The sequence below is a fragment of the Symphalangus syndactylus genome, chromosome 8, assembly GCF_028878055.3.
Source record: "Symphalangus syndactylus isolate Jambi chromosome 8, NHGRI_mSymSyn1-v2.1_pri, whole genome shotgun sequence".
NCBI classification, from domain to species: Eukaryota; Metazoa; Chordata; class Mammalia; order Primates; family Hylobatidae; genus Symphalangus; species Symphalangus syndactylus.
The window spans coordinates 109,695,797-109,721,645 of record NC_072430.2 but is presented as its reverse complement, the minus strand read 5'-3'; the positions used below and the strand labels follow the sequence as shown (position 1 = coordinate 109,721,645).

Below are 25,849 nucleotides of genomic sequence, written 5' to 3'. Positions count from 1 at the left end.
TGATGATGGAGGAAGGAAAAAGGAATAGAAGGCAGTCTACTTGGCAATGAAAAAAACAGCTTGGATTTTAGGAGTGAAGGTAACTCACACATGATAAAGACCTAAGAGATCCTTAGACATTTTTGTGGACTTTCTAGAGAATATCTAGGGAGCTCATTCCTATCTCTAAATAAAAATAGTGTATACATCCCTAGAACAATCCATTTTGATGACAGGCAGAAAAAAAAAAGAAAAAAATCCTGTTCTTTTTTGAGGAGAAAAAAATGATCATATCTTTCTTGTTCTGGAATTCTTTGTCCTGCCACTTAAATATGAAAGTCATCATGAGAAAGAATCTTGAACTTTCTTGGGTTTTCTTGCAATTTTTTTAAGTGTTTAGCTAGAGTACAGATTTAAGACTTTTGGTTTTATATATTTTTTTGGAAATCTTTATTCTTTCCTCCCAAACATTCTGAGTCAGCATACATTATGCCACTATACACACAGCCAAGCAATAATTCATCTTTGTGGAAGTCAGAGACATCTCATGTATTAATTAGAAAGCCTTTCAGTGACTAGTGGATAGAAACAGGTTCCAACTGCTACTAAAACACAGCCAGTGATTTCCAGGAAGGGGAATATAGTCAGTTACAAGGAATTTCTTACCCGATTTGTGTCCAGCCAATGAGTGAAGCTTGCTTTCATCTGGCACTGAGGAGAAGAAATAAAAGAGACAAGGATCAGACCGGCTTGTAAATTAGACAATTTTTAAACAGTAAATTAATACAGATTCATAATAAGTTAAATCTTTTACTGGCAGAGATTTGAGAAACATTTTTGTCTCCCAGCCTACCCTGGGGTACCTCACTTTTATTGGTAGATATCTTGAAGACAGCTATGAATAAATATATGTTTATTAGATCTTTTATGAACATAACTTCATTTTCTCTTAATTTTCAATACTTTCAGTTATTTTAACTGGGTTGTTTCTTCCATGTTTACAAGAGGAGAAACCAAATTCACAGACCTAGGGATGTATACAATATAATAAAATTCTTTCAGCATAATAGCAATACGTGTGTGTGTCTGTGTGTATATTAAATACTTAAGAATTAGACTTCTGTTATCTAGTCAAAATAGAGTAAAAGGGAACAGATTTGTAATCCCCCTGAAACAATTTTAAAAACTAGACAAAACAAGAAACAATGGCATTCAACAGATTAGACATTAGGCAACAAAATGCAGTGATCCCAAGAGATGGAAAACAAATGACATGAACTTTACAATTGCCCCAGCTTATTCTCCGAAGAAAGCCTCCAGGCAGCCGTGAGGGAAAGCCAACACCCAAGCAGAACAGTGATGGCCCCAGCTTGAGGGCACGGTGCTGGGCATCCCAGGAAGCCAAAGCAGACAGAGGTTGCAGAGCAGAGAACCAGAGAGGAAAGAGCAATACTATCTTCAGAAAAATCTCCTCATATATTTAGTTGAATACTGATGATCAGATGTGTGAAAGAAAATTACCCCAAGAGTTGGCAAAGAACCATCCCAAACTGGAAGAGGAACAGCATCTGAAGTTCACACAGGGCTGGGAATAGTGCTATTTCCAACAGCCAGAGTGGAAAACTTCATAACTGAAGGGCATCCATTCGAATGTGAAGAAGGGTCTTGCCTCAACAGTGGGGAAAAACTAACTCTAGATTAATGGAGCTCAGATGAAATGGATTCGTTTTTAAAAGACGCAATTACTGAAGCTCATATAGGAAGAATTAGATAATACGGGTAGCCCTATAGTAATTTTTTGAAAAAAAAATGTGTTTATAAGTAAAACTTTTCCACAAACAAAACTCTAGGCCCAGATGGCTTCATTGGTAAATTCTACCAAACATTTAAGAAATAAATAAGACCAATTCTACAGAAAATGTATTAGAAAGAGAGAGGATTTCCCAAGCCATTCTATGAGGCTAGTGTTACCCTGATACTAACTAATATAAGAAAAATACATGATATGAAAACTGCTAACCCATGTCCTTCATGAACACAGATGCAAAGTTCTTAATCCTTAAGCATCTCTGCATAGATCATCACTTTAATGTTCAACAAAAGCTGTTCATTACCATGTGCCACTGTCTATGTTAGTACATAAAACTCTCGTCTCAAGGGTTGAAGCAAGGCGAGGGGAAATTTGCTAACAAGAGGAATCTCTTCCATTTCGCCTAACACTAGATTGATCTCAGAGTAACATGTCCCTTTTTTTCTCTGCCCACAACATTCAGTCTTAATTGACCCAGTTACTATACATAATCTTCCCACTCCCACCTGGCCCTCCTTTTCTAAGCTATTTCTTTATTTTCTAGATAAAAGCACTACATATCTGTGATTATTCTGTTCCCAACTGCTTAAAAATATTGTTAGACTTTTTGTTTTATTTCCAGTTGGGAGGTAAGTATTTATAAGGCATCAGTTGTGAGCCAAATTCTGTTTTTCTCAGGCCTAAAAAGCACTTACATACAATCAATATACACTGTAAGTAGAAAAACATTAGAAAACAATGATAATGATTAAAAATAACCACAGCAACTCATATTTTCTGAGTACTTGTAATACACAGGTTTTATGCTATGCACTTTTATCTATACATTCATTCAATTCTCACAACGACCTGGAAAGTATTGTTATTACTATCCTTATGTCACAGATAAAGAAACTGACATACACCACATAAATGGAGAAGCCTGAACTTAAATATGGCACTCTTAACCACTCCATTATACTTGTGATAAGAGTCACCGAAGAGTCATTACCTGAGAAACCTGGAATATAAGACAACGCAACCAACTATATGCTGGAAAACTACTCTCTTTATTTGAATATATGCTATTAATAGTTATCTTTCTGTGGTGACCAATCTTACTGTTAGCTATAATTTTGTTTAACATGTTTTAAAATTGATGATTCCGATGGGTTCAAGCTGAAATATCCATTCTCATTCTACAGATGAGAAATAATCTTTCTGAATTGGAATCCTTGTTTGGAAACAACAGTTTTGTGCAAATCATTTTAACTTTCTGTGGTCTCAGTCTCATCATAAGAGGATATTGCTTACCCCACAGGTTTGTGGTGATGATTACATGTGCAGATATATGCAAGGTACTTAGAAGACCACAGAGTAAGTACTTAATAAATATGAACTACTGTCATCATTAATGAGAAACAAAATAGAAAGACAGACTAACATCATAGCTAGTAATCAGACAGATGTGGGTTGAATGCCAGCATTACCAGGCAAGTTACTAAGCTCTTTTCTTGAGACGGAGCTTCGCTCAGGCTAAAGTGCAATGGCACAATCTCGTCTCACCGCAACCTCCACTTCCCGAGTTCAACCAATTCTTCTGCCTCAGCCTCCTGAGTAGTTGGGATTACAGGTATGCGCCACCACGCCCTGCTAATTTTGTATTTTTTAGTAGAGATGGGGTTTCTCCATGTTGGTCAGGCTGGTCTCAAACTCCTGATCTCAGGTGATCCGCCTGCTTTGGCCTCCCAAAGTGCTGGGATTACAGGCATGAGCCACTGCGCCCCGCCACTAAGTTCTTTTTAGCTTTAGTTTCTCCATATGAGAAATGAGGGAAAAAACAGTACACAGAGAGTTGGAACTAAATGAAAAAAAATGTACAAAAGCACTTTGCACAGTTCCAGACACATAATTCTCAATAAATGCAAACACTTGATAAATGGAAGTTGTGAGAGTGGTAAAGGTGGTGTATTTGATGACGGTTGTGGGGTATGTGATTTAATTTGCTTAGGATTATAAAGAACTAAAGAGAGAAAATAATCGAGAGCATACTATGCTTCAGCAGGGCACTAGGTGCTTTTACATTGTTATGGTATGGATCATTCCACAACCACAACAGATATGACCTAGCAGTTTACCTGGCTCCTAAATCATCCTGCAGTGGAAGAAAGGCAATGAAAGTACAGTAGACTGTACGGTTTTATTATGTATAGTCATTCAGAAGAAGGGATTCATACAAAGGTAAGGCTTTTGCTGTTTTGTTTTTATCTTTTTTAAAAAATCTAAGCTGATTTAAGTACTTGCAAATTCCCTGGCCATATTAGGCTTAACAAATTGTCTTCTTAACTTTTTGGCTGAATAATATTTATTATTTCTTATACTTATCATTATTTTAATTGACAATTTGAAGTTATCTCAAACACTAATATAAACTATTTGAAAAACATTGTAGAAAATCCAAATGGGTGATAGGCATAAAAATTAGAGGCCTTTCTCCGAAATATTCACTGACACAGATGTCTATCTTTAGGACAGAAGATAAATGAATAAACATAATGGAAAAGAGAGGGAACTGTAATGACTTAATTGATAGAATACATTTTATTTAAAAGGTTAAATTTGGAACAATCATCTTTTATACACATGCTTAGTGCTGGGAAGTAATTTAAATAACAGTAGCAAATGAGAAAATGAGGTAAAATTACACATGCCACCAAGTTTTTTTTTTTTTTAAATGGCAAGTGTTATAATTACTACCAACTTCCTTTATAACTCACATTACCTTAGAGCTACTATTAAAATTATCTCTTGGGGCTTAAGCTTACGTCTAGTAGTTTCACTGCATAATATTTAGCACAGTGATTGGAATGGTAGCAATATAAAATAAGACAGGTTTGTCATTTTAAACGAAGGACTTATTTACAAGAGATTGAAAAATAAATGGGCCTGGTGTGGGAAAGGTCTTTGATTCCAAAACAGTAAAGTATTAATTAAAAGCATTGAGTAAGAAAGTGTTGATGGAGCAAGAGTCTAAGTTTCTTGTTCTAGTTCTGATGACAGAATTTTTTCTCCTTTTCTTTCTTCTTTCTTTTTAAAAAAGTATTTGTATTTATAGGTTATTTCATTCCCTTTCTTATCCTGCAGTTTTACCCAAGGACTGGTACTACTTGCTCTTGATTATCTTAAATGGATATAACAATAATTGAAGAGATACCAATGAAATGCTCAGGTTTCTGAAGCTGCAATTCATAAATATTTGTATAAATGTTATTTTATTGTAACCATTATTACACACTTAGAGGGTACCATGGACTGCCTCCTCTTGATCTTTCTTCGGATTTATTTAGAAAACAGGATTTCTACACTAACTCCATGCTTCCTCATGTTCAATTCAAGATTGATGTACATTATTTTACCTAATTATCATAAGGTGCTTAATAAAGAGGACATTCTTTGGCTTGGATGCTTGTTAATTTCCTGATGTGTTCTCTGATTCAGGAAGACTTGTTTGAGAAACACAGCAGCCTGATGGCCTATGTTTCTAGTTCTCCTGGTTGTAAGCCTTTGAAGCTAATTAGAACTGCCCAGCATCAATGGCATCTTTTTAAAAAGCATAAATAAACAGTCTGTGTCTTTTCACTTAATTTCAACCAGTTCATCATTAGAATTGAGAGAAAGAAAATACAAGCGAAAAAAATCTATGAAAAAGATGGCATTCTGAGAACTAGTTAGTGGCAAACAGCAAAGTGCACATAATACTTACACACATTGGCTTCCCAGTAGGATACATTTATATTAATATAGTGATCACTTAAATTGTTTTATTCTTTTGTCAAGCTTTCTTATACACTTCAAATGCATTCTCACTGGGGGAAAACAATCCCCTTGCTTACTGATAGCATTTGATACGCATTCTATAACATAAGTGACTATTAGGGACTACACTTGCTTAATAAAAATTTGCAGAACACTGGCAGATTTGGTGAGTTAATGGGCCCCAGATGCTCTTCTTATGCTGACAGAAGATGGTATATTGCTATCATGTACAAATCTCTTCAAATAAAAATTGCCATCAGCTACAGTTATTCTTTTTTAGAATGCCAACACTATATCATGAATGGGGAATATGCAAATGTGTTCAGATTCTCACTATTCATATTGAGATACTTTGAGGCAAAGTAGCACTCTAAAATATGATGCAATGGTAGTCTTATATAGATAACTCCATCTCATTTAATTTTTGATTTCCATATCTTTGAAATAATACAGACTGCAATTTTCAAGTTGATGTTTGGCACGACAAAAACACATCTTCTAATGAGGCCATGAATACTTCTCTTTGGATAGTTTGCTAGGAAACTAAATATCAAGTAATCCCTTAACGGTTAATAAATTTGTTTTCAAGAGTTGTTCCTTCAGAACTTAAAAAAATTGATGTAGTTGCCAATATTAAAAATCAATTTTCCTCTCCTTTCCAGATCAATTTCTGTGCCACTGATTGATTTCCAGAATTTCTAAGGAATGCAAACCTGTTTCAAATTGTAAATTAAGTTTATTCCTGAGCAACCATGAACTATTACTGCATTAATCTATAGTGTTTTTGTATGTCAATGACAATTTGGCATAATGATTCTGCTTAGGAAGACTTTTTGAGTTTTCAGCACTGTGAGTTTTCATGTATTAAAAAATTCTTCCATCTCTTGAAACACACACACACAAACACACACCCACACCTGTACACACAAAACAAGGCTTTTGCTGAAGAGGGGGCTAGGGAATTAGTGTAAGATAATGGTGCAAACATTTATCTCATTTATCTTAGCAAGCTTTCCCAAAAGCACTGTGCTCCATCTCGAATGTGCGGCAGCTCTGACAGTGAGCTAATCAGAACTCAGCAGCTGAAATTTTTTTCCAATATCATAATGCATCTCTCAGCCATGGTGACATAGGGTAAAAGAGGAGGGCTTATTCCCTTCATCATTATCCAACTATCCACATGTTCACAACTCTTTGGTGATCTCTTTAAAACTCCTTTTCTTTCTCCACGAACCTTAGAAAGTCTTAAATTGAAAGTTGCAAAAATCCAATACTTTTCATATGTTCTTACACTGTCATCTTTAGCTCATTAAAGAATATTGGAAAATCCAATTAATTCCTTCATAAATTTATTAATTTGTTTTAATCCATTCAGTACACACTGTTTTTCTTAAAAGAATCAGATACTCAACCCCATGGTCTAATGAGGAGATACAAATGACATATTTGTTAGAATACAATATGTTAAACAGTTTCATAAAGAAAAAGATATGCTTCAGGAACAGTGGAAGGTCAGACAGACATGAAGGTTCATAAAGACAATAAAGGTTTTCGGTGAATAATTATTTGCATCAATTGATCTGGGAGGAGCAAAAATGACTTTTAGCACCTAGAACACCTTTACTCCTGGGGAAGGGAGTAGCATAAAAATAAAAAAGAAGGTCTCAAGCTTTGACTTTAAAAGGCCCTGGATTCTGATGCTAATTACATCTGTGAGTATGATTTAATTACTGAGTCTTTTTTCAAGCTTACTGAACTTATTTGTAAAATGTAGATAAGGCCTCATAGGATGAGACAACTTGATGTAAAAATTTATCATGAAACCTAACAGAAGTAGTGTTCACAAATAGATTATGATAGCCTTTCACATTGCACCACTTTTGCCAGCTTTTCTGTACTCTAGCACATCATATATATATATATATATTTTTTTTTTTTTTTTTTTTTTTGAAACGGAGTTTTTTAGCTCTTGTTGCCCAGGCTATAGTGCAATGGTTCAATCTTGGCTCACTGCAACCTCCGCCTCCTTGGTTTAAGTGATTCTCCTGCCTCAGCCTCCCAAGTATCTGGGATTACAGGCCCCCATCACCATGCCCAGCTAATTTTTGTATTTTTAGTAGAGACGGGGTTTCACCATGTTGGTCAGGCTGGTCTTGAACTCCTGACCTCAGGTGATACACCCACTTCAGCCTCCCAAAGTGCTGGGGTTACAGGCGTGAGCCACCACACCCAGCCCAGAAATATTTTTTATTATTGTTTTTAAATAGAATTTTACCTTACTATACAACACTAAACATTTTTACATTATACAAATTTAAACATTTTTATTTATTAAAAAAATTTAGAGACAGGGATCTTGCTATGTTGCCCTGGCTGGACTCAAATTCCCGCACTCAAGTGATCCTCCTGCCTCAGCAACCCAAGTAGATGGAATGACTGCCGGTGCCATTGCACCTGGCTATAGAAGTAGGTTTTTAAGTAGGCCATGCAACTTTGTACTTAGGTACAAAATGTAAGTAACATACTATTTCTTCTGAATTGCAAATATCTCAATTATTTGTGCACGGGTCAGTTTCACATTAAACACCTTCAGCAGGGCATATGTCTTGTTTTTCCGTTTTAGCCTAGTACCATGTCTAGCACCGCTCAGGTAATCATTACTGTCTGCTGAGTGAATGAACACGGCACGTGTAAGAATAAAGAAATGACAGCAAATTTGGGCATGTCCATTCAGCAAAGGATTCTAGACTCATGAATGAGACAACTGTTCATTGTGAGATATATATAATTATAGGAATGGTGTAGTGTAAATGTGTTTAAACACTGTAAAATTCTTGTGGCAGAATTTTCAGACAAGTTCCTAGCAAGGAAGGGTAGGATAAGGTAATTGGGGTCTGATTCTGGGACAGGTCTAAATAAAGACCAAAACGTAACAGAACTGTTTGGAATAAATATAATTCACTTGTATTTTGAGTAATGAACTGTAGAAACGTAGAAAAATATATGATTAGCAGGCTACTCTCACTTTGCTGTCTTTCTCTCAGTTATATATGACTGACCACTAGGGTAGTGGTTCCTCTCTATTTTTTGGCTTGTTGGCACTAATCACACTCTTGTTCTTCACGTAGTATACATGAAATAGCAGTTCCCTCTGTTTATAGAAAAATCACACTGTGTTTCTAAAAAAACTGAATACTTCATACAAACAGCTCTTCTTTCAACCTGCAAATGTTATGAGTTTCCAAAGCTGTAAATACAGGAAATAAATGTCTTTCTGGTATGATAATTTCAGAAAAAGGCCAAGAACAGAAATACTAGCTTTAAAAATTGCTTTTACTAAATATTAAAGCATGAAAAAATACTGATATGTGTAAGGTGTAAAGGATAACAACTGGCCGGGTGTGGTGGCTCCCACCTGTAATCCCAGCACTTTGGGAGGCTGAGTCAGGTGGATCATCTGAGGTCAGGAGTTCAAGACCAGCCTGTAACTCCTGTTACAGTCAACATGGTGAAACCCCGCCTCTACTAAAAATACAAAAAAATTAGCCTGGCGTGGTGGTACAGGCCTGTAATCCCAGCTACTTGGGAGGCTAAGGCAGGAGAATTGCTTGAACCCGGGAGGCGGAAGTTGCAATGAGCAGAGATCGTGCCATTGCACTCCAGCCTGGGTGAAGAGGGCAAAACTCTGCCTCAAAAAAAAAAAAAAAAAAAAGGGATTAAGCAAACACTGTGTATCAACCACTGTGTTTAAGAAAAATATTTTTTTACCTTTGAAGCATTATGGGTGTTTCAACCCAGTGCCATTCCTTTCCCTCTTTGCTCAGAGGTAACCACAATCCTGAATTTTGTACTTTATAATTCTCTTGCACTTCTTTATACCACAAATTTTTCCCCAAATAGTACTCTTTAAATGTGTATCTTTCATTAAATGACATTAGATTCTATCAAGTATTTTTTCTGTGTCCACTGATGTGACTGATGTCACTGTGACTGATCAGTGATGTCAGTAACGTGATGTGTCCACCATATGATCATATGGTTATGCTTTTTTTGTTTTAGTCTGTTAATATGTGTCCATTGATCAACTTCAAATGTTAAACTCACATTGTATTCCTGGGATAAAATCTTCTTGGTCATGATATATTATCTTTTTTATATATTGTTGGGTTCAATTCACTAAATTTTTATTAGTTTTTATTTTTGAGGGTGGTTTGGACAAATTTATTTTCTCACATTTCTGGAGGCTAGAATTCCAAGATCAACCTGTGAGCAGTGCTGATTTCTCCTGGGGCTTCTCTCCTTGGCTCATAGATGGCTGTCTTCTCCCTGTGTCTTCACACAGTCTTTCATCTGTGTGTTTGCCAAATTTTACATCAATTCAAGAAGGACATCAACCTAAATTTTTTTTTCTAATATCCTTGTCTGATTTTGATATCAGAGTAATGCTGGCTTCATAGAATGAGTGGGGGAAATATTCACTCCTCTTTATTTATCTGGAAGAATGTCTGTAGAATTGTCATTATTTCTTTTTATGAAACATGTCAAATTTGCCAGTGAAGTCATTTGTACCTGGAGTTTCCTGTGTGACAAAGTATTTAGCTATAATTCAGTTTCTTTAATATCTACAAGGTTGCCACACTATATATTTCTTCTTGCATGAATTTGATCATTTGAATCTTTCAAAATCTTTGTCCATTACATTTTAGTTGTCAAATTTATTGTGCATAATATTGCCTTAACATCCTTTGAATATCTGTGAAATCTGTACTGATGTCCCCTCTCTCAATCCTAATAATGTTCATGTCTTGTTTTATATTATACTAATCAGTCTGGTTAATGGTTTATTGACTTTATGAGAAAACTAGCATTTGGTTTCAATGACTTTACCAAATTTTTTCTAACGCATCGATTTCTGCTCTAATTTTTATTTCTCTTCTTATGCTTAATTTGGATTGAATTTACAGTAAGTCTCCCCTTATCCATGGTTCTGCTGTCTTTGGTTTCAGTTACCTATGTTCAATCATGGTCTAAAATGTTAAATGGAAAATTCAAGAAATAAACAATTCACACATTTTAAATTGTGCACCGTTCTGAGTAGTATGATGAAATCTTGTGCCATCTTGCTTCATTGCACTCAAACCATTAATCATCCCCTTTGTGCAGAGTAGCCGCACGGTATATGTACCTGTGTATTAGTCACTTAGTAAGCATTTTGGTTATCAGATCCATTGTGGTGTATAGTACTATCCTCTACAGCACTGTGGGGTTCAGAACTATACTCAGTTTCAGGCATCCACTGGGGGTCTTGGGGCATATCCCCTGTAGACAAGGGGGGATGGAGATTACTATACTCTTCTTTCTCTATTTTCATTTTTTTTTAGACAGGTTCTCATTCTCATTGCCCAGGCTGGAGTGCAGTGGTGTGATCTCAGCTTAATGCAGCCTCGACTTCCCAGGCTCAGGTGATTCTCCCACGTCAGCCTCCCGAGTAGCTAGGACTACAGGCAAATGCCACCATGCCCAGCTAACTTTTTGTATTTTCAGTATAGATGGGTATAGATGGAGTCTCGTCATGTTGCCCAGGCTGGTCTCAAACTCCTAAGCTCAAATGATCTGCCCACCTCAGCCTCCCAAATTGCTGTGATTACAGGTGTGAGCCATTTCACACAGCCTCTCTTACTATTTTTTTAAGTGAAAGCTGAGGTCATTTATTTGAAATCTTTCTTCCTTTTCTAAGTTCAGTGTTATAAATTATCCTCTTAGTGACATCTCAAAATTTTTCTTATCCCACAAATTTTTATAGGTGGTGTTTTTATTTTCATTTATTTCAAATACTTTCTAATTTCTCTCTGGCTTCCTTCTTTGATCCATGTGTTATTAAGAAGTATATAATTTATTTTCCAAGTATTTGCAGATTTTCCAGATTTCTTTCTGCTGTTGAATTCTAATTTAATTCTACTATGTGACAGAATGTATGTTGTATGACTTGAATTCTTTTAAAACTTTTAAGACTTTTTAATAGTCCAGAATACGGTATGTCCTGTTAAATGTTCTATGTGCTCTTGAAAAAAAATGTATATTCGGTTCTTGTGCAGAGTGTTCTATAAGGGTTAATTAGGTCAAGATAGTTGATAATATTGTTCAAATCTTCTATAGCCTTATTGATTTTTTGGTGTACTTGTTCTATCAATTATTGAGACACAGTGTCAAAATCTTTGACTATAACTTTGGATTTGCCTATTTTTCCTGTTGTTTGATGTATTTTTCTCTCATTTTTTGAAGCACTATTATTAGGTGCATAAGCATTTAGAATAATTACATTGTTTTGATGATTTGGCTCCATTAAAGCTATGAAAGGACTCTATTTCTGGTAATATTTTTCTGAAATCTACTTTCTCTGATATCAATGTGGCCATTCTAGTAGTGTCTTCATTAATGTTAGCAGGGTATGTCTTTTTCCTTCCTTTTACTTTTAAGTTACTTGTGTCTTTATATTTAAAGTGGGTCTTGTAGGCAGCATGTGGTTGTGACTTACTTTTCTTTTGTGAGACAAAAAAAGTAAGGATCTTGCTGTGGCGCCCATGTTGGAGTGCAATGCCATGATCACAGCTCACTGTAGCCTTGAACTCCTGGGCTCAAATGATCCTCCTGCCTCAGCCTTCCAAAGTGCTGGGATTACAGGCATGAGCCACCATGTCTGGCCATGACTTGCCTTTTTTATCCAATAGACCATTTCTGCCTTTTATGGTCTAACATATACATTTAATGTGACTATTGTTATGGTTGATCTTGAACATAGCATCTTGCTGTTGTCCTATCTGTTCTTTCTTCCCTTTCCCCTACTCTGCCTTCTTTTGGGTATTTTTCATATTATTATTTGAGTGTTCTTTTGTTATTATGCATATCTTACAATAGTATATAGACTTACAGACAGTACATCAACTTAAAATGGTTCAGTGTATGATTTTTTGGCTTTGCAATGTCATATGCATTAAGTAGAAACATATTTTAAGTAACCATATAACCATTCTGTTGTCACTTTCAGTACAGTATCCAATAAATTACATTAGATTTTCAACAGTATATTGTTAAATAGGCTTTGTGTTAGATGATTTTGCCCAACCGTAGGGTAATATAAGTTTTCTGAGCACATGTAAGGCAGGCTAGGCTAAGCTATGATGTTTGGTAGCAATGCATTTTTGACTTATACTATTTTCAACTTAATGATAGGTTTATTAGAACATAACCCCATCATAAATAGAGATCTGTATTTCAATGTCTCCCCTCACAGCCTCTGTGCTATTATTGTCATATAAAAATAATATATTTTTATATGTCTTAAAAACCCATTCTACACTGTCATTATTTTTGTTTAAACAATTAATCTTATATTTAAATAAGGAAAATTTTAAAACACATTCATCCAAGTAATTCTTATTTCTGATTATCTTCATTTATGTAGATCCATAGTTTTATCTGGTACCATTTTTCCTCTACCAGAAAGCCTTCCTTTAACATGTTATATAGTGTACCTGTTGGTGATTTACTCTTTCAACTTTTGTATTTCTGGAAAATTCTTTATTTTGTCTTTGTTTTAGAAAAATATTTTTGCTAGTTAAAGAATTCTAGTTGAATAGTATTTTTCTTTCAATACTTTAAATATACTGTTACACGATGATACCTTTGTCTATTTCCTGTGAGAAATCTGCTGCTGCTCCTCTTTTTTTCTCTCTGTATGAAATGTGTCATCCTGTTTTTAAGATGTTCTCTTTAACCATGATTTCAGCAAATCGTTTCTAATGTGCCTTGGTGTGGTTTCCTCATTTTTTGTGTCTACTTGGAGGTTCATTTGAGATTCATGAATTTGAGTTTCCAGATTTCATTACATTTGAAAACACGTTGACCATGGTTTTCTCAGATAATTTTTCTCTGTCCCTCTTTTTCTCTCATTTGGTGAATCCAATTACATGTATCTTAAACCACCTGAAGTTGCCCCACAATTCACTGTTCATTTCTGTGTGTCTTTTTCCTTTCAGTTTGTATATTTCTACTGTGTGTATTCATATTCACTTGTCTGGTTTCCTGCAATGTCTAATTTGCTGTTACTCTCATCCAGAGTATTTTATATCTCAGATATTAAACTTTTCTTTTCTAGAAATTTGATTTGGGTCTTCTTTTATATCTTCCATAGCTCCACTTAATATGTTCAATTTTCCTTTAGGCTTTTGTATGTATTAAATACAATTATAATAATTTAAATGTCTTTGTCTGCTAATTCTAACGTCTGTGTCAGTTCTGGTTTTAACTAATTTTTTCCTTATTATATGTCTTATTTCTTTACATGCATATTAATAGTTTATTGTATTCCAGATTATTAGAAATTTTACCTTTTTGTGTCATATATATATTCCTGTAATTTTAAATACTTTTTTGTATTTAAAACTTTTTACAAATAAGATCTGGCTCTGCTACCCAAGTTGGAGTACAGTGGCACAATCACAGTTTACTACAACCTTGAACTCCTGGCCTCAAGCCTCCTAAGTAGCTAGGACTACAGTGTGTGCCACTATGCCTGGCTAATATTTACACTCTGTGTGTGTGCATAGGGGTTTCACTATATTGCCCAGGCTGGTCTCAAACTCTCGGCTTCAAGCAATCCTCCCACCTTTGCCTCCCCAAATGTTGGAATTACAGGCATGAGCCACTGTGCTTAGCCCTTCCTGTAATTTTTTAAAATGTCACTGGAATATAGTTACTTGGAAAGAGTGATCCTCTTGAGTCTCGCCTTTATGATCTGCTAGGCAGGACTATAGCAGCATTTACTCTATGCTGATTGTGCCGTACGACAGAGGCAATGGCCTCCTGCATACCTTATCCAATGTCCTATGGATTATGAGATATTTTTTCCAATCTTGTGGGTGGGAACAAACACTGGTCTCACTCTTGAGCGTGCTCTGGGTACTGCTTCTTGAATCCTTTTGGCCTAGCCTTGGTAGTTCCCTACATGCATGCTCTGATGAATACTCTGTGTAATACTTAAGGAAAACCCTCCAACTATATGTCGAGTTCACAGAAGTTTGACACCAGCCTGGGCAACATGGCAAAACCCCATCTCTACAAAAAAAAAAAAAAAAAATACAAAAAAAAATACAAAAATTAGTTGGGCATGGTGTTGTGTGCCTGTGGTCCCAGCTACTCAAGAGGCTAAGGTGGGAAGATTGCTTGAGCCCAGGAGGTCGAGGCTGCAGTGAGCCATGATTGCACCACTGTACTCCAGACTGGGCAACCGAGTGAGACCTTGTCTCAAAAAAAAAAAAAAAAAATATTTAATCTACTTAACATATAAAACATCTTTATTCTCACAACTACAGCCTTCTAAATCATACAACCAATGGCCCTAAGGCCAGTTAAGTCTTAAAACATAATGAGGAGTAAGAGAACCAAATAGAAGCTTCCACTGATAATCCTCCCCACAAGCACACCAAATTGAACTACTAGACACATGAAAAAGCACCTTCATAAGAACCAAAAATCAGGTGAGTGATCACAGTAACCGTTTTTACTTCATATCACTGAAAAAGGCACTGAAGGGGATAGGAAAGACGGTCTTGATTTGCTGACACCACCACTCCCACATCCTCTGTTTCCCTGAAGTAGACACATGGTACAGACAGAATCTGTGCACCTTGGGGAGGGACAGCACAGTGATTGTGGGACTTTGCACTAGAACTCAATGCTTTCCACCCTGTCATGGTGGAAAGCAACACCAGGCAGAACACAGCCGGAGTCCATGGAGGGAGCACTCAGACCAGCCCTAGCCAGAGGGAAATTGCCCATCCCAGCAGTCAGAACCTGAGTTCTGCCAAGCCTCGGCACTGCAGGCTAAAGTGCTCTGGGGTCCTAAATAAACTTGAAAGGTAGTCTAGGCCCTGAGGACTGCAATTACTGGGCAAGTCCTGATGCTGTGCTGCGCTTGGAGTAAGTGGACTTGGGGGGTACATAACCTAGTGAGACAGCAGTTGGGCAGCTAATGGAGTGCTTGCACCACTCCTCCCCCAACCCCAGGCAGTGCAGCTCACGGCTCCAGGAGAGACTCCTGCCTTCTGCTAGAGAGGAGAGGAGAGGGGAGAGTTAAGAGGACTTCATCTTGCAGCTTGAATCCTAGCTGTGCCACAGTAGGGGGCACTGGGCAGAGTCCGGGGCCCCCATTCTAGGCTTTAGCTCCTGGATGACATTCCCAGATACACACTCTGCCAGAAGGAAACTCGCAGCTTTGAAGGGAAGAACCCAGACCTGGTAGGATTCATCACCTGCTGACTAAACAAAATGTGGGCCCTGAATAACTAGCAGCAGTAGCCGGGCAGTACTTGCCATGGGTCTTGGGTGAGACTCAGAGATATGCTAACTTATGGTATGGTCCAGCACATTCCCAACTATGGTGGCTACAGAGAGGGTCTCCTGCTTGAGAAAAGGAGAGGGACTTGGTCTTGCACCTGAAGTACCAGCTCAGCTGTAGTGGTATAGAGCACAAAGCAGGTTCTTGGGATCACCAATTTCACACTTTGGCTCTCAGACGGCATCTCTGGATCTGCCCTGGGCCAGAGGGGAGCCCACTGCCCTGAAGAGAGAGTCCCAGGCCTGGCAGCATTCACCATGAGCTGACTGAAGAGTCCTTAGACCTGGAATGAGCATCAGTGGTAGACAGGCAGTACTTGCCGTGGACGTGGTGGTGGTGGCTGCAGGGAGAGAGTCCTCTGCTTGTGGAAAGAAGATGGAAAAGTGGGGCTTGGTGCCAGCTCAGACTCAAGAAAATGGAGCACCAGGTAGACATCTAAGGTTTCTGACTCTAGGCCCTGGCTCCTGGACGGCATCTGTGGACTCACTCGAGGCCAGGGGGACCTTGCTGTCCTAAAGGGAAGGACACAAGCCTGGGTGGCTTTACCACCTGCTTATTGCAGAGCTCTACTGTCCTAAGCAAATGTAGGTGGTAGCCAGGCAGTGGTTACTGTGAGCCTAGGGAGAGACCCAGTGCTATGCTGCCTTCAGGTCTGACCCCAAACAGTACCAGTGGTAGTCGTAATGGCCACAGGGTGCTTGTGTCAGCCCTACACCGGTTCTAGGTGGCTCAGCACACAGAGAGAGGCTTTATTTGTTTGCGGGAAAATAAGGGAAGAGAGCAAGAGTCACTACCTGGTAATTTCAAGGAATTAATTCTCCCAGATCTTATCCAAGACCACCAACATGGTATCTCTACAAGTCTGTAAGAGTCACAGCAGCGTTACTGGGCTTGGGGTGCCCCCTAATGCAGATATGGTTGCAGGGACCAAAGATTAACGTCACAACACTCAATTCCCTTGAAGAGCCAAAGCATGGAATTGATGACCCCAAGAACCAACTTAAAACCTTCCCAAGAAGGATGGGTACAAACAAGCCCAGACTGCAAAGACTACAATAAATACCTAGATCTTCAATGTTGAGACAATGATAAACATTCACAAGCCTCAAGACCATCCAGGAAAACATGACTTCACCAAATGAACCAAATAAGGCACAAGTGACCCAAACCCAGAGAGACAGATATAAGTGACCTTTCAGATACAGAATTCAAAATAGCTGTTTTGAGGAAACTCAGTGAAATTCAAGGTAACACAGAGAAGTCATTCAGAATTCTATAAGATAAATCTAACAAGGAGACTGAAATAATTAAAAAGAATCAAACAGAAATTCTGGAGTTGAAAAATGTAATTGACATAGTGTAGAATGCATGAGATTCTCTTAACAGCAGAACTGATCAAGCAAAAGAAAGAATTAGTGAGCTTGAAGCCAGGCTATTTGAAAAGACACAGTCAGAGGAGAATAAAAAGAATAAAAAACAATGAAGCACACCTACAAGATCTAGAAGACAGCCTCGAAAGAGCAAATCTAAGAGTTATTGGCCTTAAAGAGGAGGCAGAGAGAGAGACAGGGGTAAAAGAGATTTACCCAAAGGGTAAATTTTTTAACTCAAAGGGATCATAACAGATAATTTCCCAAACCTAGAGAAAGATATAGAACACCAAGCAAATTTACACCAAATAAGACTACCTCAAGACAAGTAATAAGCAAATTCTCAAATGTCAAAGATACAGAAAAGATCCCAAAAGCAGCAAGAGAAAAGAAACAAATAATACACAATGGAGCTCCAGTAAGTGTTGCAGCAGACTTCTCAGTGGAAACCTTACAGGCCATGAGAGAGTGACAGGATATATTTAAACTGCTGAAGGAAAAAAATAACGCTTTTTATTCTAGAATAGTATATCTGGCATAAATATCCTTCAAACATGAAGGAGAAATAAAGATTTTCCCAAACAAAACCTGAGGGATTTCATCTACACTAGATGTGTCCTACAAGAAATGCTAAAGGGAGTTCTTCAATTTGAAAGAAAAGGACATTGATGAGCAATGATATATTATTTGAAGGTACAAAACTCAGTAGTAATGTTAAGTACACAGAAAAACACAGACTACTAAAACATTGTAATTGTGCCATGTAAACTACTCATATCTTGAGCAGAAAGACTAAAATATAAACTGATCAAAAATACTAACTACAACAACTTTTTAAGACATACACAGTACAATAAGATATAAACAGAAAGAATCAAAAGTTAAAAAGCAGGAGGATGAAGTTAAAGTGTAGAATTTTCATTAGTCTTCTTTTTGCCTGTTTATTAGTTTGTTTCTTTATGCAGTCAGTGTTTTCATCAGTTTAAAATAGTGGGTTATAAGATAGTATTTGGAAGCCTCACGGTAATCTCAAATCAAAAACATACAATGGATATACAAAAAACAAAAAGAAAGAAATTAAATCATACCACCAGAGAAAATCACCTTCACTCAAAGTAAGATAGGAAGGAAGGAAAGAAGGATGAGAAGACCACAAAACAACCAGAAAACAAATAACAAAATGGCAAGAGTAAGACCTTACTTATCAATAACAAAATTGATTGTAAGTGGACTAAATTCTCTAATCAATAGACACAGAGTGGCTGAATAGATAAAAAAAAAAAGATGCAATAATCTGTTGCCTATAAGAAATACACTTCACCTAAAAAGACAGACATAGATTGAAAATAAATAGATAAAAAAAGATATCCCATCCTAGTGGAAACTAAAAAAGAGCAGGAGTAGGTATATTTATATCAGGCAAAATAGATTTCAAGGCAAAAATTATGAAAAGAGACAAAGAAGGTCATTATATAATGATAAAGGGCTCAATTCAGCAAAAGGATATAGCAATTATAAATGTATATGCATCCAACACTGGAACACCCAGATAAATGAAGCAAATATTATTAGAGCTAAAGAGGGAGAGAGACCCCAATACAATAATGGCTGGAGACTTCAACACTTCACTTTCAGCATTGGACAGATCATCGAGACAGAAAAATCAACAAACATCAGATTTAATCTCACTATTGTAGACCAAATGGACTAAACAGATGTTCATAGAACATTTCCCGCAATGGCTGCAGAATACACATTCTTCTCCTAAGCATGTAGATCATTCTGAAGGGTAGACCACACATTAGACTACAAAACAAGTCTTAAAATATGCAAAAAAAAACCCCTGAAATTATATCAAGTATATTCTCTGACTACAATGTAATAAAACTATACATCAGTAAAGACATACATTTTGAAAACTATATATAAACACATGGAAATTAACCAATACACTCCTGAATGACCAATGGACCAATGAAGAAAGAATGGCTTTGGCTATTCTTCACAGAAACAGAAAAAAAGAATCCTAAAATCTATGTGATACCACAAAAGGCCCGGAATAGCCAAAGCCATCCTGAGCAAAATGAACAAAACTAGAGGAATCACATTACCTGACTTCAAATTATACTACAGAGCTAAAGTAACCAAAACAGCATGATCCTGGCATAAAACCAGAGTCACAGATTAATGGGACAGAACAGAGAAACTAGAAAGAAATCCATATATCCACAATGAACTCATTTTTGACAAATAAGCCAAGAACATACATTGGGGAAAGCACAGTCTCTTCAATAAACGGTACTGGGAAAACTGGATATCCATATGCAAGAGAATGAAACTAGACTCTTATCTCTCACCATATAAAAAAAATCAAATCTATATGGATTAAATACTTACATATAAAACCCCACACTATGAAACTACCACAAGAAAACATCAGGGAAATGCTCCAGGACATTGGACTGGGCAACAATTTCTGGAGTAATACGCCACAAGTACAAGCAACCAACTGCAAACATAGGCAAATGGGGTCACATCAAATTAAAAAGCTTTTTCAGCTGGGCGTAGTGGCTCATGCCTGTAATCCCAGCACTTGGGAGGCCAAGGCGGGCGGATCACGAGATCAGGAGATCGAGACCATCCTGGCTAACACGATAAAATCTCGTCTCTACTGAAAACACAAAAAATTAGCCAGGCGTGGTGGTGGGCGCCTGTAGTCCCAGCTACTCGGGAGGCTGAGGCAGGAGAATGGCATGAACCTGGCAGGTGGAGCTTGCAGTGAGCAGAGATTGTGCCACTGCACTCCAGCCTGGGTGACAGAACGGGACTCCGAGATCGTGCCACTGCACTCCAAGCCTGGGTGACAGAATGAGACTCCATCTCACAAAAAAAAAAAAAAAAAAAAGCTGCTTCTCAGCAAAAGAAACAGTGAACAAAGTGAAGAGACAATCCACAGAATGGGTGAAAATATTTGCAAACTACCCATCTGATATGGTTTGTCTCTGTGTCTCCACCCACATCTCATGTTTAATTGTAATTCCAAATGTTGGGGAAAGGACCTGGTGGGAGGTAATTAGATCATGGGGGTGGATTTCCCCCTTGCTGTTCTCATGATAGTTAGTGAGCTCTCATGAGATCTGATTGTTTAAAAGTGTGCAGCACTTTCCCCTTTTCTCTCTTTATCCTGGTCCGACATGTAAACATGTGCTTGCTTCCCCTTTGCCTTCTGCCATGATTGTAAGTTTCTTGAGGCCACTCAGTCATGCTTCTTGTATAGCCGGCAGAACTATGAGTCAATTAAACTTCTTTTCTTCATAAACTACCCAGTCTCAGGTAGTTCTTTATAACAGTGTGAGAACAGACTAATATACCATCTGAAAATGGATTATTAACCAGTATACATAAGGAGCTCAAACAATTCCAGAGGAAAAAAATCTAAAAATCTGATTTTAAAAATGGACAAAATATCTGCACAGACATTTCTCAAGACAGAAAAATGGCAAACAGATATAGTAAAAGGTGCTCAACATCATTGATCATCAGAGAAATGCAAGTCAAAACTATAATGAGATGTCAGCTCACCCCAGTTAAAATGGCTTTCATCCAAAAGACAGGCAATAACAAATGCTGGCAAGGATGTGGAGAAAAGGGAACCCTCAAACACTCTTGGTGGGAATGTAAATTAGTACAACTATTATGGAAAATGGTTTGGAGGTTCCTTAAAAAACTCAATATAGAGCTACCATATGATCCAGCAATCCTACTGCTATGTATATACCCAAAAGAAAGGAAATCAGTATATCAAAGAGACATCTTCACTCCCATGTTTATTGCAGCACTATTCACAATAGCCAAGATTTGGAAGCCACCTAATTGTCCATCAACAGAGGAATGAATAAAGGAAACGTGGTACATATAAATAATCAGGTACTACATGTACCCTAGAACTTAAAGTATAATAAAAAAATAGGAAAAAAACATGGTTATGGAAGATGAAAGAAAGTTTCAAGCATGTTGGCTTGAATGGCCAGTTCCAGTTGGCAAAAACAATTATCTCTTTCTTTTTCTTTCAACCCATGGACTAAAAAATTACGAGAAAAGAAAAAAAAAATCAGGTACTATTCAGCCATAAAAAAGAATGAGATTCTATCTTTTCCAACAAATGGATGGAACTGGAGGTCATTATGTTAAATGAAATAAGCCAGGCATAGAAAGGCAAACTTTGAATGTTTTCACTTTTTTTGTGGGATCTAAAAATTAAAACAACTGAAGTCATGGAAATAGAGAATAGAATGATGATAACCAGAGGGGTTGGGAAGGCTAGTGTGGGGGTTGGGGGCGGGGGGCATCTGGGAAGTGAATAAGATCTAGTATTTGATAGCATAACAGGGTGACTACGGTCAACAATAATTTATTATACTTCTTTTTCTTTCTTTTTTTTTTTTTTTGAGATGGAGTCTCACCCTGTCACCCAGGCTGGAGTGCAGTGGCATGATCTCGGTTCACTGTAAGCTCCACCTCCTGGGTTCATGCCATTCTCCCGCCTCCCGAATTCTCCTGCCTCCCGAATGACTAAAATAGTATAATTGGATTGTTTGTAACACAATGACAGGGTAAATACTTGATGTGATGGACACTCCATTTACTCTGATGTGATTAGTATGCATTGTATATCTGTATCAAAACATCTCATGTACTCCATAAATATATACTTACCATGTAACTATAAAATTAAAAAGAAACATAATGGAAGAACACTAAGCTAAGAACGTGATCAGTTGCTGAGGGCAATATCCTTTGGAGGTCTCATCACTTACTTCTTTCCTACATAAGGATATTATGAAATCAATGCTGAGAACAGGCAAGTTTTATTTGGTTTGTTGGTTGGTTGGTTTGTTTGAATACAGGACCATAAAAAGAATGTAGCTGAGCGGGCGGACTGAAAAGAAACCACATCTAGGCTCAGGGTTATTCTCCTGTCCTGACAACATACATGCTCTCTTCATGAGCAGCAGTCACAGCCAGTCAGCTGTCAGGTCTTCGTCTCAAGAATTCTCATACCTGGACCTATGGCTGTTGTTATTCCATGGCTGAATTTTTGCAATTGCCTCCATCTTGCTCTCGACCCACCTCTGTCTCCCTAACTCTACTACTCATCTTATTTACCACATCAACATTCATCCATGCTAAACATCACTTTCATAATTTTTCTAAGCTACTCCAAACCTTCACTAATATTTCACTGCCTAAGAATAATATTCTCTTTATCTTTGTATCCCAGATTTGTACCCTTTTTATCTTTTCCATCATATTATCCTCTATTCATCTTGAATTGAAGTCACATAGAGTGATTCCTGTTTTTTTCTCCTTTGTATTTATCTCTTGTTGAAAATGCCTCTGATCTCACATGTTTCGATGCTGCACTGTTACTCCTTCTGGGACCTGTTCTTCCTAGAATATTCTCTCCATCTCTGCTCCCGATCCTGCCCCAGAACACTTCAGCATTTCCTGCAAGAATATGTACCACTTTCTACTCTGTACTACACTGATTTATGGACAACCTCAATGAAGGCAAAGATAGCATTTTACTCATCTTTAAAAGATAAACAGTTACAGTTTACAATGATACTATGAAGTCTCTGCTCCACCTTTTTTTTTTTTTTTTTCCACCTGACACAGAGAAAAGACTATTTGTGCAAGACTGCTCCTAGGAAACTTCATTCTCTGCTCGTTTCTGGAATCTGTCAGGGCTGGACTATGTTAACCACTCAAATTATAAAAGTTTTCGTGATTCTCAGACCTTTGACAAATATTTCTGCTATCAGCAAGAAATTGATCCTCATTAAACCATCAATAAAAGGGGCACAGGCTACCTTAAGGCAAACGGCCATCATTCACTATTAACTGATGGAAAACACACCTCTATTTCCACTATTTGTAATGTACGTTTTCACATTGTCTAGTGACCCCTTTTTTAACAGACACAGAGGAAGGAAATTAAAACTTATTACCAACTTACCATTGAAATCATGGTAAGCATTTCAATATGTGTTATCTCATTTAATCGTTACAAAAACTCTTTGAGTTGGGTTTTATTATCTTCATTTTACAGAGGAGGGAACTTAGGCTAAGAAGGGTTATGTCACAAAGTTTGTAAGTGGAACAGCAGGGATCTGAAGGGTTCCTGACTTCAAAGCACAAATTCCTTCTACTGTGTGACTTTGAGAAGATTTTGCTAATGACTTTGCCATCAAGAACTACATATTTCTACTACTTAACACTATCTACTAAAGTAGAATTTCATACCAACCTATATGAAAGAGCATATGATGTTTCTTTTTTTTGGTATTGGAAGGTCTAATAGTTCATTAACTTTCTGGGTATTTTTCATAAGAAAATTACTGGGATTTCTTTTTCAACTTTTAAGTTCAGAGGTGCATGTGCAGGTTTGTTACCTAGGTAAACTTGTGTAACGGAGGTCTATTGAACAGATTATTTCATCACCCAAATATTAAGCCCAGTACCTATTAGTTATTTTTCCTGATCCTCTCCCTCCTTCTACCCTCCACCCTCCAATAGGCCCCAGAGTGCGTTGTTCCCCTCTATGTGTCCGGCATACAATGTTTTTAAAAATAATTGTTGATGCTCTCAGAAACAAGAAAAAGAGTTGTAATAAGTTGTTTGGAGTCTCACGCACCTGGAAACTTTTACTAAGACAGGCATGGACTACTGTTTGCATTGTGTCAGAGCAGGAGAAAAGGGAAAAATAAGACAGAGAGAGAGAGAGAGAGAGAGACAGTGCTAGGTGATATCATAGAGAATTTATTGTTCTTACATGGGAATGAAGCAACAGAAAGAACCACAGATGAATCCAAAGTGTGTGGCTTGTGATTGAAATATGCCATTATTAGAAAGAAGACACAAGGGAAAACATAGCGTAGGATCAGGCCAACAGTGCAGATGTAGCATAAACAGCATGGAGCGCCCTAGGACCCACATCTCCCTTTCACTGCCACCCTCACCAAAATTTCTAATGCCACCTAAGACAGTATTAGCTTTCCTGGCAGCCGAACTGGGCTACTTCTGGCTCATCAATTGTGTGCAGTCAGCTCAAAATCCTGAAGTCCTTTTTCGTACTAACTGCTGTTAAACCAGATCATCTTCATCCGATGAATGTTTACAGAGAGCCAGTGGTACATCGGGCACCATGCTAGGCACCGAGGTTGTAAAAGGAGCAAGGTAGTCCCGAGCCCTGCACTGGCAGGGCTTCTAACACACAAGTAATCACAAAGAGTGGAGTAAGTGTTAGCAAACCTACCTGGCCAAAGCAACCTCCGGCTCTCACCTTGACAGATGTAACATCTCTTGACTAATCTGTGGGACTCTGCATTTACTCCCTATGGTCTATTTTCCACAACAAAGCTACTGTAATTATTTAAAAACTAAAACCAAACCAAAACAAAAATCTTATTATAATAGTCCCTTGCTTAAAGCCTCCCGGTTAGCTTCCAACCACATTTAGAAGAAAATCCAAAGGCTTCCACAGCTTCCAAGCCCTGCCTGGGCTGAGTGCAGCAGCCTCTCCAATATCATCTGCACAGCTCTGCCCTGGATCAGGGCACTTCACCCAGTCCAGCCTCACCACAAGTCCTAGGACACGCACATCATGCCCCTCCTCCAGGTTTTGGAACATGCTCTTTTCCATACTATGGTGCTATTCTCACAGACAGCCACAAAGTTCACTGACCTCCTTTGATCTTGTCTCCAAAAAAACGTCATCTTATCAGAGAGGTCCTCCATGGCCACCCTATGTAAAGCAGGCCTCCCAACCCTGACTCTCCATCATTATCTTCTCATCATTCTCCATTTTTCTTCAAAAGACTTGGTACTGCCTGGCATCTTCCCCACGAAAACATAAGCTTCATATGGACGTGAGCTTTTCTTTCTTCACTGTTTTATCTCTGGAGCCTAGAACATGTCTGAAACGTAGTAGGCACTCAATACATATTTGTTAAATAAAAGGCTGGTCAGAGAACCTTGAAAGTTGGTGATGAGGCACCTAACAGTAGCCCATGGATTGGGCTTTTCTGGAAATGTATAGGAAATTGGGAAGATGTGTGTCGGGCAAAGAAAACATGAGAACCTAAAAGCAGCCTAAAATGAGGAACCCAAAGATCTTCCATATGGCTGGGGTGCTCAGTGTGACAGGGAGCCTTGAGAGAGAACAGGTGGAAGAGAAAGGAAGGGGCCAGTCATAGAGAATCTCAAAAACCACATTAATGAGTTCTGTCTTTATCCTCAGGGCAATGGGATGTTGTTAAGGGATTTTTAGCAAGGAAGTGACATGACCGGATTTGTGTTTTAAAATGATCACCCAGGCTGCAGCGTGGAAAATAAATTGGATGGGAGTAAGGCAGGAAGCAGTTGCTTCCTTTTTTGAACCCAAATACAGGAATTTACATTCATCCCTATTAAATTTAGTCTTCTGAATTGTGGCTC

General features: G+C 37.8%; 1 protein-coding gene across 4 annotated transcripts in view; it reads right to left on the bottom strand.

Moving 5' to 3' along the window:
• Nucleotides 1-25,849, bottom strand: part of PARD3B (par-3 family cell polarity regulator beta) — a 1,082,106-nt gene that overhangs the window by 386,378 nt on the left and 669,879 nt on the right. For all 4 annotated transcript variants that reach the window (XM_055290335.2, XM_055290338.2, XM_055290337.2 and 1 more), the window contains one exon: nucleotides 646-690. In XM_055290335.2, the coding sequence (XP_055146310.1) occupies nucleotides 646-690 (45 nt within the window). The remainder of the gene's footprint in view (nucleotides 1-645; nucleotides 691-25,849) is intronic.